The 13,487-nt window shown below is 41.8% G+C and overlaps 2 protein-coding genes across 7 annotated transcripts in view; one reads left to right on the forward strand and one right to left on the reverse strand.

The window, feature by feature from the left end:
• Positions 1–5,291, forward strand: part of wdfy3 (WD repeat and FYVE domain containing 3) — a 102,904-nt gene extending 97,613 nt beyond the window's left edge. For 5 of the 6 annotated variants that reach the window (XM_087149185.1, XM_087149189.1, XM_087149187.1 and 2 more), the window contains one exon: positions 27–5,291. In XM_087149185.1, the coding sequence (XP_087005311.1) occupies positions 27–147 (121 nt within the window). In that variant the 3' untranslated portion in view covers positions 148–5,291. The remainder of the gene's footprint in view (positions 1–26) is intronic. The other variant, XR_015428403.1, reaches the window with a different exon arrangement.
• rrh (retinal pigment epithelium-derived rhodopsin homolog) lies at positions 4,757–12,287 on the reverse strand. Its single transcript, XM_022225396.2, has 7 exons — positions 12,003–12,287; positions 11,407–11,533; positions 11,081–11,191; positions 8,825–9,001; positions 7,320–7,504; positions 6,879–7,031; positions 4,757–6,199 (listed from the first exon to the last, which is right to left on the reverse strand). The coding sequence occupies exons 1-7, from the start codon at positions 12,009–12,011 to the stop codon at positions 5,915–5,917; spliced, it is 1,047 nt and encodes a 348-aa protein (XP_022081088.2). The 5' UTR covers positions 12,012–12,287; the 3' UTR covers positions 4,757–5,914.
• Positions 12,288–13,487: the final 1,200 nt, after the last annotated feature.

Genomic DNA, 13,487 nt, shown 5'->3' on the forward strand with positions numbered 1-13,487 from the left:
ATTGCCTTTCATTCACTCGTTTACAGATGCAGTCGATTTGAATCGGCCATTCCGCGACTCCACATCACCAAAGCCGTCCGCGTGTGCCAAGGCTGTTACACAGCACTGCGGCTGCCCAGAGAGACAGATGCCATTTACAGAACGTAAACCGACTGACACCAGCAGTCGGACAAGTTACCAATGGTTACTTTAAGCACTGACTAGAAACCCAGGTAGTGTATAGATTAGACTCCAGTTTTCCAGTGCGTCTGCACAAAGTGGTCGAGTGCCCCAGTTACTTTGATGCCAGTCTCACAAACTGGTGGTCCTGGGTTCGAATCTCAATAATCATTAGAGTGGGAAAAAAGTGCATATTACAGGACAAATGACAATGACCTTGTAAACAATAGATGGCAGCCTACCGTGTCATTCACAGACTTACAGCGGTTGAACCCAGAGTCAAAGGGATTTGTCAGATATTGGCTCTGTGCACAGAAAAACAAAGAATCCCACATTTGCATAATACACCCATGCACGGGTCCACGTATCTCTAATCTGCAAACCGTGTTTGTGCTTACAGTGTATTTGGCTTCTGTATAGAGATGGCAGGATATGAAGATTTGCATCTGTTTGTTCATCATGCCGCTGTGAAATAGCATTTTAAAAAATGTTATTATCGTTATTCTGATTTTTTTTTTCCGGGGGAAGGGGGATCCAGGATTTTACCTCATTAGACTGGAGACATTTTAATGGCCACCTACACTTACCAGTATGACCTTGGAGCTCACACTGAGGTCCTTCTACCGGTACTTAACATTTGGCGGAGGTCGGCTAACGACCTTGTCCCTTTCAACTTGAAAATTCCTGAGCACCCTGAATTTTTATTTTTTTTTTAAATTTGACAATGGTCAAGAATTTGATCTCTCGAGGTAATAATCGATGTGGAAAAGCAACTGTTAACCCCCTAACCAAGTATACTAACTTGATGAATTAAAAAAACAAGGTGCCATGTATTTAGAGGGGATACCTGTCTCCTCTTGTATAAAACTGTGCAGCAAAGCCGTGTTGTATATTAAAAGTAAAATTGTATACAAATTGTATATATATATGTATGGATAGCAACAAAATAATATAAGTATTACGCAAAAAAAGACCAATGGAAGCATCACGTCTGCTCTTGCCAAGTGGAGAAGATTCCTCTCAGTCGTTTGTGGTGGGCTGTAAACTAATCGGTTGTGATTGGTCAGTATTGGGTCACCTGGTACTACAACCCACTCATGTTTTGTGGCCCCTCTGAAAAGCTGGAGACAAGGGGGATAGTTACCGCTGAGAAACGATGTGAATTTGGTGTTTGTCAGTTTTGCATGCCAAAAGACAGGCAGTCAGAACGTTGTGTGCACATAAAGGCAGCAGTCCTGTCCTGTCAGCACTGTACAGTAGATGGTTAGTGTTAAAGCTCAGAGGTAGCGAAAGTCTTTTTTTTTTCAGGGAAGCTTCCAAGGTTTAGTGTACGCATGATTGAGTACAAACAAAATCTAGTCTGTAATCTTGTATTTGGGCCCAAGTTTCTTATCGAAATAACCTTAGCCTTAATGATGAAATTTTTAAAAACTGGGTTTTTTTATACCAAGTAGATGACACATGGAATAACTTGGCTGATGGTCTGTGGGAGCTGAGATATGTCAAAATATTCATCGTAATAGATAGTGTTGTCCCATTTGACCAGATAGATGTCAGTCATTTGTATGCAGTACTCTCTCTGAATATTTTGAGCGAGAGAAATAAATGGGTCTTTTGGGTTAACTTTTGGGAGAAGTCTTCACTTCTAAATGTACAATGTACATGTACTTTTGGACTTTTTCTTCAAAATGGCATAGTTCCTAATCTTGAATGGTGCCCTTACCTGGCAGATAGGAGCCAGTGTACAGTACTGCTGAATATTCATGTGCAATGTTACTTAATGGTAGGTTAATCAAGTAATTAATATTCATGTATGTAAAGATGTATATTATTCCCTTATTTGGATCTTTGTGGGGCAGGTTTTTTCCTTGTCTTTTTAAGCTGGCTGAAATGGAGTTTCAAAGTCAGTGTCAAACAAATGTATATTGTTGAGAAATTTAATAGAATTTATTGCTTAAACTACAATCATGAAAGGCCACACTGGACTGTGCGAATGGTTGAAATCCGTGAGTGAAGAAGTGAAAGAAATATGTCAGAGTAAACATTCTTTATTTTGTTTTCATATTTTCCAAAGTAACTGTTTGAATATGATTATTTTTGTGAAGATTGACAATGTATACAAAATGTGACGCTAACCTGTAAATATTAGCTCCCACACAAAGATCTAGCTATAAGTCACGTGTCGTAATCATCAGGAGGAATTTTTGAAGTGGTAAATAACCAAAGTCCTTCTGCAGCGTTCCTACCTGTATTTGTTGGCTAGTTTATACATTTGTCAGTATTATTCTATGCAGAGTATATTCATTTGCAAAATATTTTCTGTTCCACAGAAAACACGCATTGAAAGACAAAGCCAATAACCTTTTTATTATCACAAGTCGTAACGCATTGTTTATTTCCATTGGCAACTACTTTCATTTGTCCTTTTTTCTTTTTATACTTAAATTGTTGCTTGGTTCAAATTTTTTTTTTTTTGTTCCAATCCAAACATTCGGTTTGAATATTAAAGTTCTAACTATTGCCAATAATGTCATTCCATATCAAAATTAAAGACAGGATTATTTGACACTGATGCCAAGGGTTTAGAGATGTGGCCAGTGTTTACACATTATACTTGGGGTGGTGCACCGAGGACTTTTGTAAGGGCTCATAAATGCGCAGTCTGAGCTTGTTCTGTCGCACCTGCAGTTGTATGATTGTACAGTATTTTCCAGCGTATCGATAGTGCTTGTCTTGTAACTTTTTCAAGACAATTTCTTAAGTGTGATGGGATGTAGTCAAGTCCATATCTCAGCATGAGCAGATCCACAACCATTTTCTAAGGGGGGAGTGGCAGATTTTTGGGAGGAGGGGTGGAGATTCGGAAATTATTTTGATGGCCTGTCACTTTTGTAAAAGGGAAATGAAATAAACCCCACAGTCAACTTTTATCATTCACAAAAATAATTCAAGTGGGAGGGAGGGGCATAGCCCGTTTACTCCCCCCTCCCCACTTGGATCCGCCAGTGTATCTAATATGAGTTCACAAGGTCATGAGGGATGAAAAAGGGCAACTGGATGACTTGAACTCAGTTCATCTCAACACCTGAATCAAGGCTAGATGACCTGTGACCTTGATCCAGCCCACAACTGTTATTCAATTCCTTAGTTCATTGATGTAGTGATTACTTGTTTACATTTGCCTTTGCAGCAAAATCCCTGTTGTTAATCCAACCGTGCGTGAAAGTCAGTGAGAAAAAAATCAACCCGTTTTATAAAACAAAGCTGTTATCCAAAAGAAAAGGAATGATCAATCGCCTTCAACAGTTATAGAAAAAACTTGCAGGGCCTAGACTTATTAGGGACTTATGATGGACTTGAATTTCCAGTGTCGATTTCTGAGTGTCCAGTGAACACACACTGAGCTCATTAGTGTAATAACTGAGACACCCGCAGCTCCTGCAGGCAGGAGCTGTGGGTTCGATTCCCTATTAAGTTGTCTGCAGAAGATCCTTATGGTACCAGTCCTGCAGGCAGGAGCTGTGGGTTTGATTTCCTATTAAGTTGTCTACAGAAGGTCCTTACGGTACCAGCTACAGAGAAAGTGGTAGCAAAAGGAAGCTGCTGTAGCCGGATACCAGCAGTCAGACATATACTTGTGGTCGAAAGATTATATACACCTTGACGAAAGTAGTTAACTAAAGTTTAAAACTGTGCCCATTGTTGGTAAGCATTCTTTTTCAGTAATTGATCAGCCAGCTCATTATGGCAAATCCTGAGGGATGAGCTGTTATTCAGTTCCCCAGTTCCTGGCTTGCCAGGAATGGATTAAGATTTCAAACTTGTTATTTTACTGTCCATACAGTGCGAATGCATTGGAACTTTCAACTATGTTTATGATTGTTAGGAATCAATAATCGTGGTTACAAAGTACCAACAAATATAACACCATAGCCCGGATATCTAAGGGAGAGGATAAGATAGCAGTTGGTACATAAGGTATACTCAAGCAATTTGTTTACTCAGATGTATTGGGGGGGGGAAAGTTTCGTACTTCATCATGTCCTCACAGCAAAAAAAAGTAGAAACCAAATTCTCTGGAGGAAGTAAGTTATTCCACCCGTACCAGTTTGCTTGGGTTTTGTTGCAGTTCACTTTCAGTGCTAAACCTATTGATTCAAGTGTTTCAGTGTTACTAAATATGTTCCATTACTTCTTCAGAAACGAATCGAATTCATTTCCCCTCTGAAACTACCAAGCTGCAGCACTCATGACAGAGCAGGAGTTGGACTTTCGGAGATGCAGTTCTGTGAGATGAGGGGATTTGGGTATCCGTTAGTCCTAAAGGGGCAATTTGGTTTTTAACTAAAAAAGAGTGTTTCGAAATGATGGCAGCCGGAATATTTGCAGGTTTTGGACCTTTGCTTACAAGTGGAGGTGGTTCATATGTTGCCATCCATGGTTGAGTTCCATGTCTGTCTCGTTCACAGTACGTATTGTGGACTTTGTAGGGTGGATTTGGTTAAGCCTCCTTCCCACACCGACTTAACTACCCATATATGAAAAGGTCACGAATCAGCCAAATACGGGAATGACACGTGGTTGTGTTGACTGTGCAGAGTATTCCATTTATATTTATTAGTCACATCAAAGTCATGTATACCCATCAAAATACATTGACTGTAAGCAATATTTATAACGTGTTCTTCACAAAGTACACTGTAAAAGGAAAAACAAGAGGAAAAAAACAAACAAACTTGTAAATTAGTTATCCTGAACTCGTGACTTTTGTAAATATTTTCTGCCGGAAAATGGAAGGGAACCTCCTTTTGTTGAGTCAGTGTCATTGTACCGTGCAACTGTGTCTAGATATTGCAGAAATGGCTCATGTTCATTATACTAATAGATAATAAAACGATCAATTGAAACTTACTGTGCGTGTCAAAAGGTATTTTTTGGTGCTCAAAGCAAGGTACAGAACATTTTGAAACACTTTCACCACAATTCACACAAATTACACGTCAGAGCACTGAGGATATGATATATATGGCTGTGCTGTGTTTTCAGAAGCGAATGAGGTTGTGTCCTTGAGCAGGATAGTTTGCAAGGATTGCTCTCATCACTGGAATAAATGGTAACAGAGATGCTATGAAGCCCCTCTTGGATGTCTATTCTTTTGTCGGATCTGTGTCTTGTGTTTAATTTCACCAGTCAACTTGAGAAATGCTTATACTGTAATGCATATAATGATCACTTGAATTTTCAAAATACACAAATCCACCACGTTTAGTGCTCAAGTGCAACATCAATAAATCACACCTTTTTTTCTTGAACGATTTAATGAATGACTTTCCTACAAAGGCCAGAAACATACAAGACTGGAGTTTAGCAGTGGTTCAAAAATTTATCAAGTTTGTCTCTGTCTTTTTCTCTAAATAATTGGCCATGCAGATGTATTGAACATTTTGTTTTCTTCGGTTTGTTTTTACTTCAGCCTACGTATTTTCTGATTTGGAAACAGGTATCGCATAAATAAACGTATCATTTGTTGTCTTGTTTATATTTTGTGGTAAAACTTGATTCCATATAAACATGGTTTCGTTTATTATTTCTTTTAGTTATTTATTCATTTCTTGGTTTGTTTGGTTTTTGTCACACCAGCTGACTCACAAAGGAAGAATAAAATTCCGGAATGATCATGTACTGCAAAGAAAACGTTTCTGTGTCTTTTATCAGTGGATAAACAACCAACTTTGTCAGATCTACGGAACTTTTCTCACAATTCACCCTCAGTTGGCGTGTCTTGGGCTGTTGAGGGCGTCAACTCGATGGTTTCCACGTGCGTCCGGCAGCAGAGAACCACCTGGGCGTACTCGCGGAACTTCTTGATGAAGACGAGGAACATAAGCGGGTTCAGGACCGGGGAACACTTGGCCGCGAAGGGCGCCAAGGTGGCCAACCAGGTGGGGACGTCGGAAGGGTTGCCCAGCGCCCCCCAAAGGCAGATAATAGCAAAAGGAGACCAGGTTAGGAGGAAGATGATGATGAGAGCAACGCCCAACTGTAGAAAAAAAAAATGAGTCCATCGGTTGATTATTCAGAAGAATACTGCGGTAATCTTCGTTTTTAACACTCCTCACTGGTCCATCAACTTATCACCATTTATGATTGATCAATCGTTAAATCAAGCCTGAAAGAACTGGAGACGTATCCCCCCCCCGACATTTTTCCGATATTGCTGAACTGCCTTTTTTCATGATCCGAGCTTTTAGGATTTTTAAGTTAATACCCTTTGCGGTCATTTTGACATCTTTTTGTGAAAATCAAACATACCGTTCTTGCGCAGTGCCCATTTTTTCCGAGGCAGATCAGCCAAAAATGTATAGGCCTACTTTCCAACTGTCGTACTCAATGCATGCGGATGACAAGTGTGTGGCATTGAACTTTAAATGACCGTAACAAACTCATGTCAGATTGAGTTGAAACTCGTCCGTACTGATAAGGAGTATCTTTACATACATGCTAAGTTTTAAAAAAAAATCTGGCTTGGGACAGCAGAATCCGCCCCTACCACCGCCCCTGCCCCCGGCCCCCGGCCGTGAAAATTACCCAGCTCTTGTAGGGTCAAGCAAATCTAAGAAAGCCAATGTATTAGTAATCGATCAAACAGGCACTTAACGCCGACGTCAAACTTTGCAGCCAGACGATTGGGTGAATAGTATTACGTCACAACAGTGTACCTGTGTGACCTGCTTCTGACTGGCCCAGTCTGCGTTGACAGGGCTAAGATCGCTGAGATTGGTTGCGTCGTGTACTTGCTGTCGCTTGACGATCACTGCGTGTGTACGGCCGAAACACAGCACCATCGTGACAACCGGGAGCACGAAGCAAAACTAGAAATTGGGAGAAACATTTTGAATTTAGATAAAGTGTTAACAACCTCACGCAGCTAGCTGCATTTTGAGGTAAACGTTGTTGCTAACCAGATGTGAACTTTCCATGACTTTGTCCTCCCACACAAATTTGTAGGCACCAATTCGACATTGAATTGACCTACGTGGCCTGACCCTACCAGCAATCGTTTAATTCTTGGATGATTCCAGTCTGATTCATGTTGCTCATAGACCACGTCACACCGATTTTAAATTTTAAAAGAGATGTGTTTTGAGGTGGTAACTGACCGTAAAAAGGATGAAGAGATAGGAGATGTAGGAGGCGTCACCCCTTCTCCAATCCACGGAGCAGCCGCTCGTGCCAATCTCGTCGTAATTAGCCCAGCCAAAGACGGGCATGATAGCCCAGAAGAGAGCATTGACACAGGCTGCCACAGACATGTAGATGTAGTGCGTCTTAGTCAGTGACGAGGCTGAAAAAAGGGGAGGAAGGGGCGCTGCTTAATGTGCCTGTAGGCCTATCAACAGACTTGCAATCGTGAGTGCACCCAGACCAGTCCAGTATGGCTGCATTCAATTTGTATAAAGCAGCCATATTCTAATCATATCACTTCGTCACTATGGTAACCCATGCATAAGCAATTCCTGAGGCCATATCATATCCCTCGCTAGGTCTAAATGGGGGGGGGGTGTGCGTAGGCTCCAGACATTACGGGAAAACCAACCAAGCTCATCATATGAACTAGTACACACGGCTTTTCAATATTTTGGGAACCGTTGCTATTTTTCGGAGGCAATTCGGGGCTTGCCATGCTGACAATTAATGCCACAATTTCCGCCATTTTGGCAGTCATTATTTTAAACGCCAGTATAAGTCTACTTTCATCACGGTTACCCGTCGTGGGGGGATCCACTCTGGGATGAACCAGCACCATCCAACCCAGCCGATTCAAACCCGTAATTCTAAATGGAAGATCATGGTCTTGTAATGATTGTCAGCATCCGTGGCAATTATATGATATCTAAGAATGAACATCCAAACGCCAAGTTTTGTCTTCCCAAAAGTGAAAGCCCTGCTCACACAGGGCAGCTTTGATAGGGACCCTATACTGTTGCGCATGCGCAATTACCAATGTTCATACTAATGTTGTTTGAGTCAAGAGATATGAGAGAAAAAGTAGAAACTCTACAGCTGTTGGTCCGTTCATGACTATTCTGTCACTGGTGGACCACAGACGCATTGGGTCGACCGCCTGGTTCCCGCTGTCATTATCTGGCCATAAAACGGCAATGGGGGACCGTTTTGAATGCCATGCTCTCTTCTTGTGAACTAGCAAGGTTGGACCTCTGCAGCCAAAAGAATGCTTGTATAACTCATGCATGCAGAGAATGTCTACCCAAATATTTCTACGTTTTTTCATGGAGGTCGATACATATGCAGCAAGGTATGAGATGGAGAGAACCCCCCCCTGCTTTGTGTTGGTCATTGTCTCGCAGGAACGTGGGGAATTCCTTTCAGACATCTTGGGGGATGTGTTACGTAACAATAGTCTGGAATGTGTATGGGGATTGGACATGTTGGGGGAGTGCCCCTCGGTCTCATTTCTTGCTGGGTATAGGAGGTCGAGCCCGCCACATGCCACCGGTGAAACAGGTCCTACAGATATCCGTATGCACGGTTTAAAAAATTGCCCCGGGAAGGAACGATTATTTCCGTAAAGCGGAAATAGGCCTAAGTTAAATGCCACACGAAGCGAAAGCAAATTTCCCACCAAAATGACTTTTGAATTTACCCAGACTTCGTCGGCAGACGACAATATATCGATCGATACTGAGGCAGGTCAGAAGTCCAATCACCGCCAAACCGAAGAACATGCTGGCAAAGCCGTAGAATTTGCATCCAGCCAAATCGAAGACCCACCTGCCAGACAGCACGGAGGCAGCGGAGAAAGGGATGCAAACACACATACCTGGGTAAGGAGGGCAGATAATTAACAGCTTGAGAGACGATTCCAAAATATTAGGTAACATTAATTAGATACACACGGATGAAGTGCCGCGTGCGTACGTTCCTCCTTTAATCACATCGTATATTTCTTATATTAATTTACTTTCTTACTCTGTCAAAACAAACAAAATTTACCATCCATTTCACTTCAAAACACCTTTAAACCTACTAGAAATGACGAGCTTCACAGCAAAATGGAAAAAATATTCCCTTAAAGAATGACGTCGAATAATTATCTGTCTCGTGATTTTCCGAAGCCGTCTACGCAGAGGTACCTTGCTATCAAATCTCCCTATCCCTATCTAATAATGCAATCTCATACAACCCTGGTAACTCTATCTGTCGTTCCCATCAATCGCTTCTTCATCCCTGCATCATTATTATCACGCTCTCGTCTCGTGCCACTCTCAAACCCAGTAACCTTGCAGTTGCTTGTGCCGGTCTGGCCAAGACACTCAGGGCAGTTGAGTTAGTTCGAACGAAAAAATGGAAATGGTATCTTTTGTCGGATATTATTTGACGACGGACATCGCAGAGTCCCCAAACTAATAACAGTTAGGGCCTACTGACTTGACAACGCGCAAAGACAGTGGACTCCCATCACTGGAAACAGTCGTTTATACCAGCCTCTGATGCCATGCATTCCCTCAATATTTGGCCCATCTATCGCAAACAAAATTGACTTGCAAATCCGAGGCAAGGGTTATTTGTACCGCAGACGGTCTGGGAAAAACATCTGCCTTCATGCAAGCTAAGATCTCCGATTTTTTCCCCAAGGAAAGTTTCTGCAGGCGAAACTTAATGTTGTACGTTCGGACACCGATGAAACATAATGTGGGACCATTTTTGTTCTTGTTTGAACGACACCGAAATTAGGTCGTTAGTCCGTCCTGTTTGCCGCTTTCTTCGAGTATAAAATGTTCAGGCCTTTTTACCATTTTTGTCGAAATAAGTTTGGAATAATATATAAAACAAATGTTTTTTAAAAATCAATAAACACGGTTTGGAGGGAAGAGTTAATACCTCTGGTGTTCATCAAAGCCGTCTTTATAATCTCTTTGGAGTCTTGACACATAACCAATCTAATTAAATTTGTCGAAAGATGGTAATAAAATTGACCGCGAAGCGCCCGTTTAAAATGACAAGCTCACGGCGAAATAAAAACACGATGATCCGCAGAATTTCAATCATTCGAGATTGTGTGTTTCAAGAAAAGAAGAACTGAATAACACGACAAGAAGTGACGTCCGAACATGGAGTCCTCATTATCTCTTAATCGAAAGAGACAAAACTCATCCCTACATCTTTTATTTTTTGTACGCACTTATTTGGTTGCGTAAGCTTCTTTTTGCCGAGGCTTGCACGCATGCGTCCAATCCGTTCAGTCGTACGGGTTCGAATTACTTACGCATTGCTTAAATCAGCTTCTGGAGAAGACCGTCTTGGAACGGTTTCAGTTTTTCAATCTCAAGAATGACTTGAAACATTTCAAATTACATCTACATGAAACAAGCCACTTTTTTTCAAAGCAGATATCATGGAGTTCCAAACTGTGGACAAAGGCGAGCTAGAAGTGGTAACCAAACATGCCGGTCAGACTTGTAGCAATTGTCAAAGAGGGAAATTGGGAACTGCGCAAGATTTAAAAGTGTTGGGTTTTAGAATGTCCTTTATACTTTCCGATCGAAGAAGACCGAAATTATAAATGTAATCCCAATTAAAAATGGTCCAACATCCCCCTTTTGCATCCAATACGAATCGATAGGAATCTTGATGGAGTTTGAAAATCTTAACAGAAGTGAGAAATACTGTAAACACAAACAGATGGTAAGATTCTCTGTAACAGTTGTTATACTTTTTGCAAACGTAGTATAGTGTGTCTGTCATTCGTGCCAAACGGTCCTTCAGCGACTTTCACCCGGCCGGAGTGAACTAGATTTCATCGAATGAACATAGTCTCTTCGCATGTATAGGGACTGAGGTCAAAAGTCACATCCCGAGACATCGACAGGGTAAAATATATGCATGAACTGGTACTTACCCAAGTTGGCTCCTACAAGAAAGATGAGGATAGTGTTGCTGGAAGTTCTTAGCGGTTTGAATTTCCAGAACATGCGCAGAATGACAGAATTTCCAAAAATCCCAGCTAAAACTGAAAGTGAAAGTCGCAACAATAGCTTCATCTCTGTGATATGAAATGGTCCATATTTTCATGTCCCTATGAACTTAAGTTGTTAATTAAAGACGATCAGTTGCACGTGAAACGAAAACAGAAAAATGGGACTCCCAAACGATGCACTTGCTGCTCATCCCGTATCAAGCAGCAAGACATCTAGGGGAAAAAATGATAATCTTGAAGATACTTACACTGAATGACCATAAGAATGCCCAGTAAAATTTGTACACCAGAGGTAGAGCTCGTCCCGCCGTCGCCGGCCGAGGCGGACCCGCCGTGCATCATACTCCCGGACCAAAGCGTGGAGTGGTCCATCATCTGCGAAAAAATAGTGTTGTGAACTTCAGCCCTGTCTTATTCGTTTAGAAGTCTGTTGAAGTACATATAAATATTCGCAAAACTCGACCCTTTGATACGTAGAAGCTTAATTATAATCAGGATCCAGGGCTCTTAGCGGATGTAATTATGCTACATGTTAATTGGTAACGTTGTTGCTCGATTAAGTTGAAATCGCCTATAAGCAATGTGGCACACTAAAAGCGATGAATGTCTCGTGCATCTTCCGATCCCACACATCTATTTGCATGTAGATATACAACAAAAACACCCAAATAAACAAAACAAAACAAACAAACTGGTTTCAATCTGCCGCTGTATTTTATTTAGATGTCATATTAGAGTGGAGGACTGGCACCAGGTCCTGTTCTACGCTTCCATCACCGCCAAGAAAGACACGATTATACGAAAATGCCCCAAAGGCTAGAGGCAAATCAGTCTTATAACTCACCGAATGCATCAGCAGAGAAAGATTTGTGCCATTAAATCCAGTGAGTGAGACTGTCAGCCGATCTTTACTCCGTGCGTCCAATGTGGGATGTGCGCTGCCTCCTCAGTCTGTCGCGAAGGAATACGGTGATTCCTCCACTGCGTCAGTGACGTCTCGCTTTCGTTGTTTGGTGTCTGGAATTAAGCTCGGCTCCATTTGCTGCATGTATGCGCGTAAGATCGCGAAAGGCATGGTGGGAACCAACATGGCGTGGAAAGATGGTACCCTCGGGAACAAGGTTGACCTGTAACTGGCTTATTAAAGCTGAACTGAAAGTTGACCCTCCACTCAATTCCTTTGCTTGTCGCCCAGCGCTGAGATGAACAGCTATGGACACGCGAAGCATTGTGGGTTAGGGACCTATTTGGTGTCGTAATCTACGCATGTATTTGCAGTGCGCACGTTTACTGTTCAAATGAACTCTGTCCAATGAGTATTCAACCAAAAACACGTCATGATTTGCCATTCCCAGCGAACTGTGTGGGCGGTGGGTAAAGAGCGAACCCAATTCTAAGCTTATTGACCGACTGTCAGTTTGTGTGCAGCGAGTAAAACTGCCGGCTTTCGCGTGCTTTGCAATCAAGCGAGCTTTACATGTATATACAGGATGTGACAGCGCACCTAAAAACGGCTTCCACCTGCAGAGCTCAAATGTTATATTATTTCCAACTTTGGAGATTAATTGATCATGGAAACTACTTCTTGATCAACTGATGCGGGTTATTGTTAGAAGATCAACGGAGGCCGAGATCGCTATTGAATAAACAGAAAGGAACAGGTGGCAATATCGCAAATTTAAAGTTATGCGCTGTTATAATGATAACGACTGACTGACCACGAGAGTACATAGAACAGCCGTCAAGTGATTAAAGGATAACACCGATAGTAGAACAGATACCAGCTTTTATTTTGCGTGACAGTCTAGTGGCATCCATAATCAAAGCGTAGGCCTATAATAAAACCATCCATTGGAACTCAATCAGTTGCAGACAGAGGGCTTAGCTTAAAAACAGTTAGTGTGTAATGTTTAGTACTGCATTGCGAATGTGCTGGTATTGGTGGGACATACATGTATCTTTTCTGCTGCTCCATACGCGTACAAAAGTGCCTTTCCATAATGGGCGTGTTTGGTCTGTTTACGTGTGCACATGGCACTGCATCCACTTGCCGCGTTTCACTGCTGTACCAATATTGGATACTTTTTACAGCTTACGTCGAAGCGCACTGAAAACGCGCACTTGGAAAGATGTCTTTATATTATGTGCACGTGTACAGGTTGTATTTGATTTACAGGACAATCGCACAAGGCTGTGCACACAACCTGACACAGCTATACTTGTGGGGTATTCCCTTTGTTCTCGTAAACAAAACTCCCACACAACACGCAAAAAATTTCAAATCACTCCCATTTGAAACATATTCACTTTCCTACTTTGGAAATTCGAC

The sequence above is a fragment of the Acanthaster planci genome, linkage group LG19 (genome assembly GCF_054643075.1).
Source record: "Acanthaster planci isolate LZ-2023a linkage group LG19, COTS_SCS, whole genome shotgun sequence".
Lineage (NCBI taxonomy): Eukaryota > Metazoa > Echinodermata > Asteroidea > Valvatida > Acanthasteridae > Acanthaster > Acanthaster planci.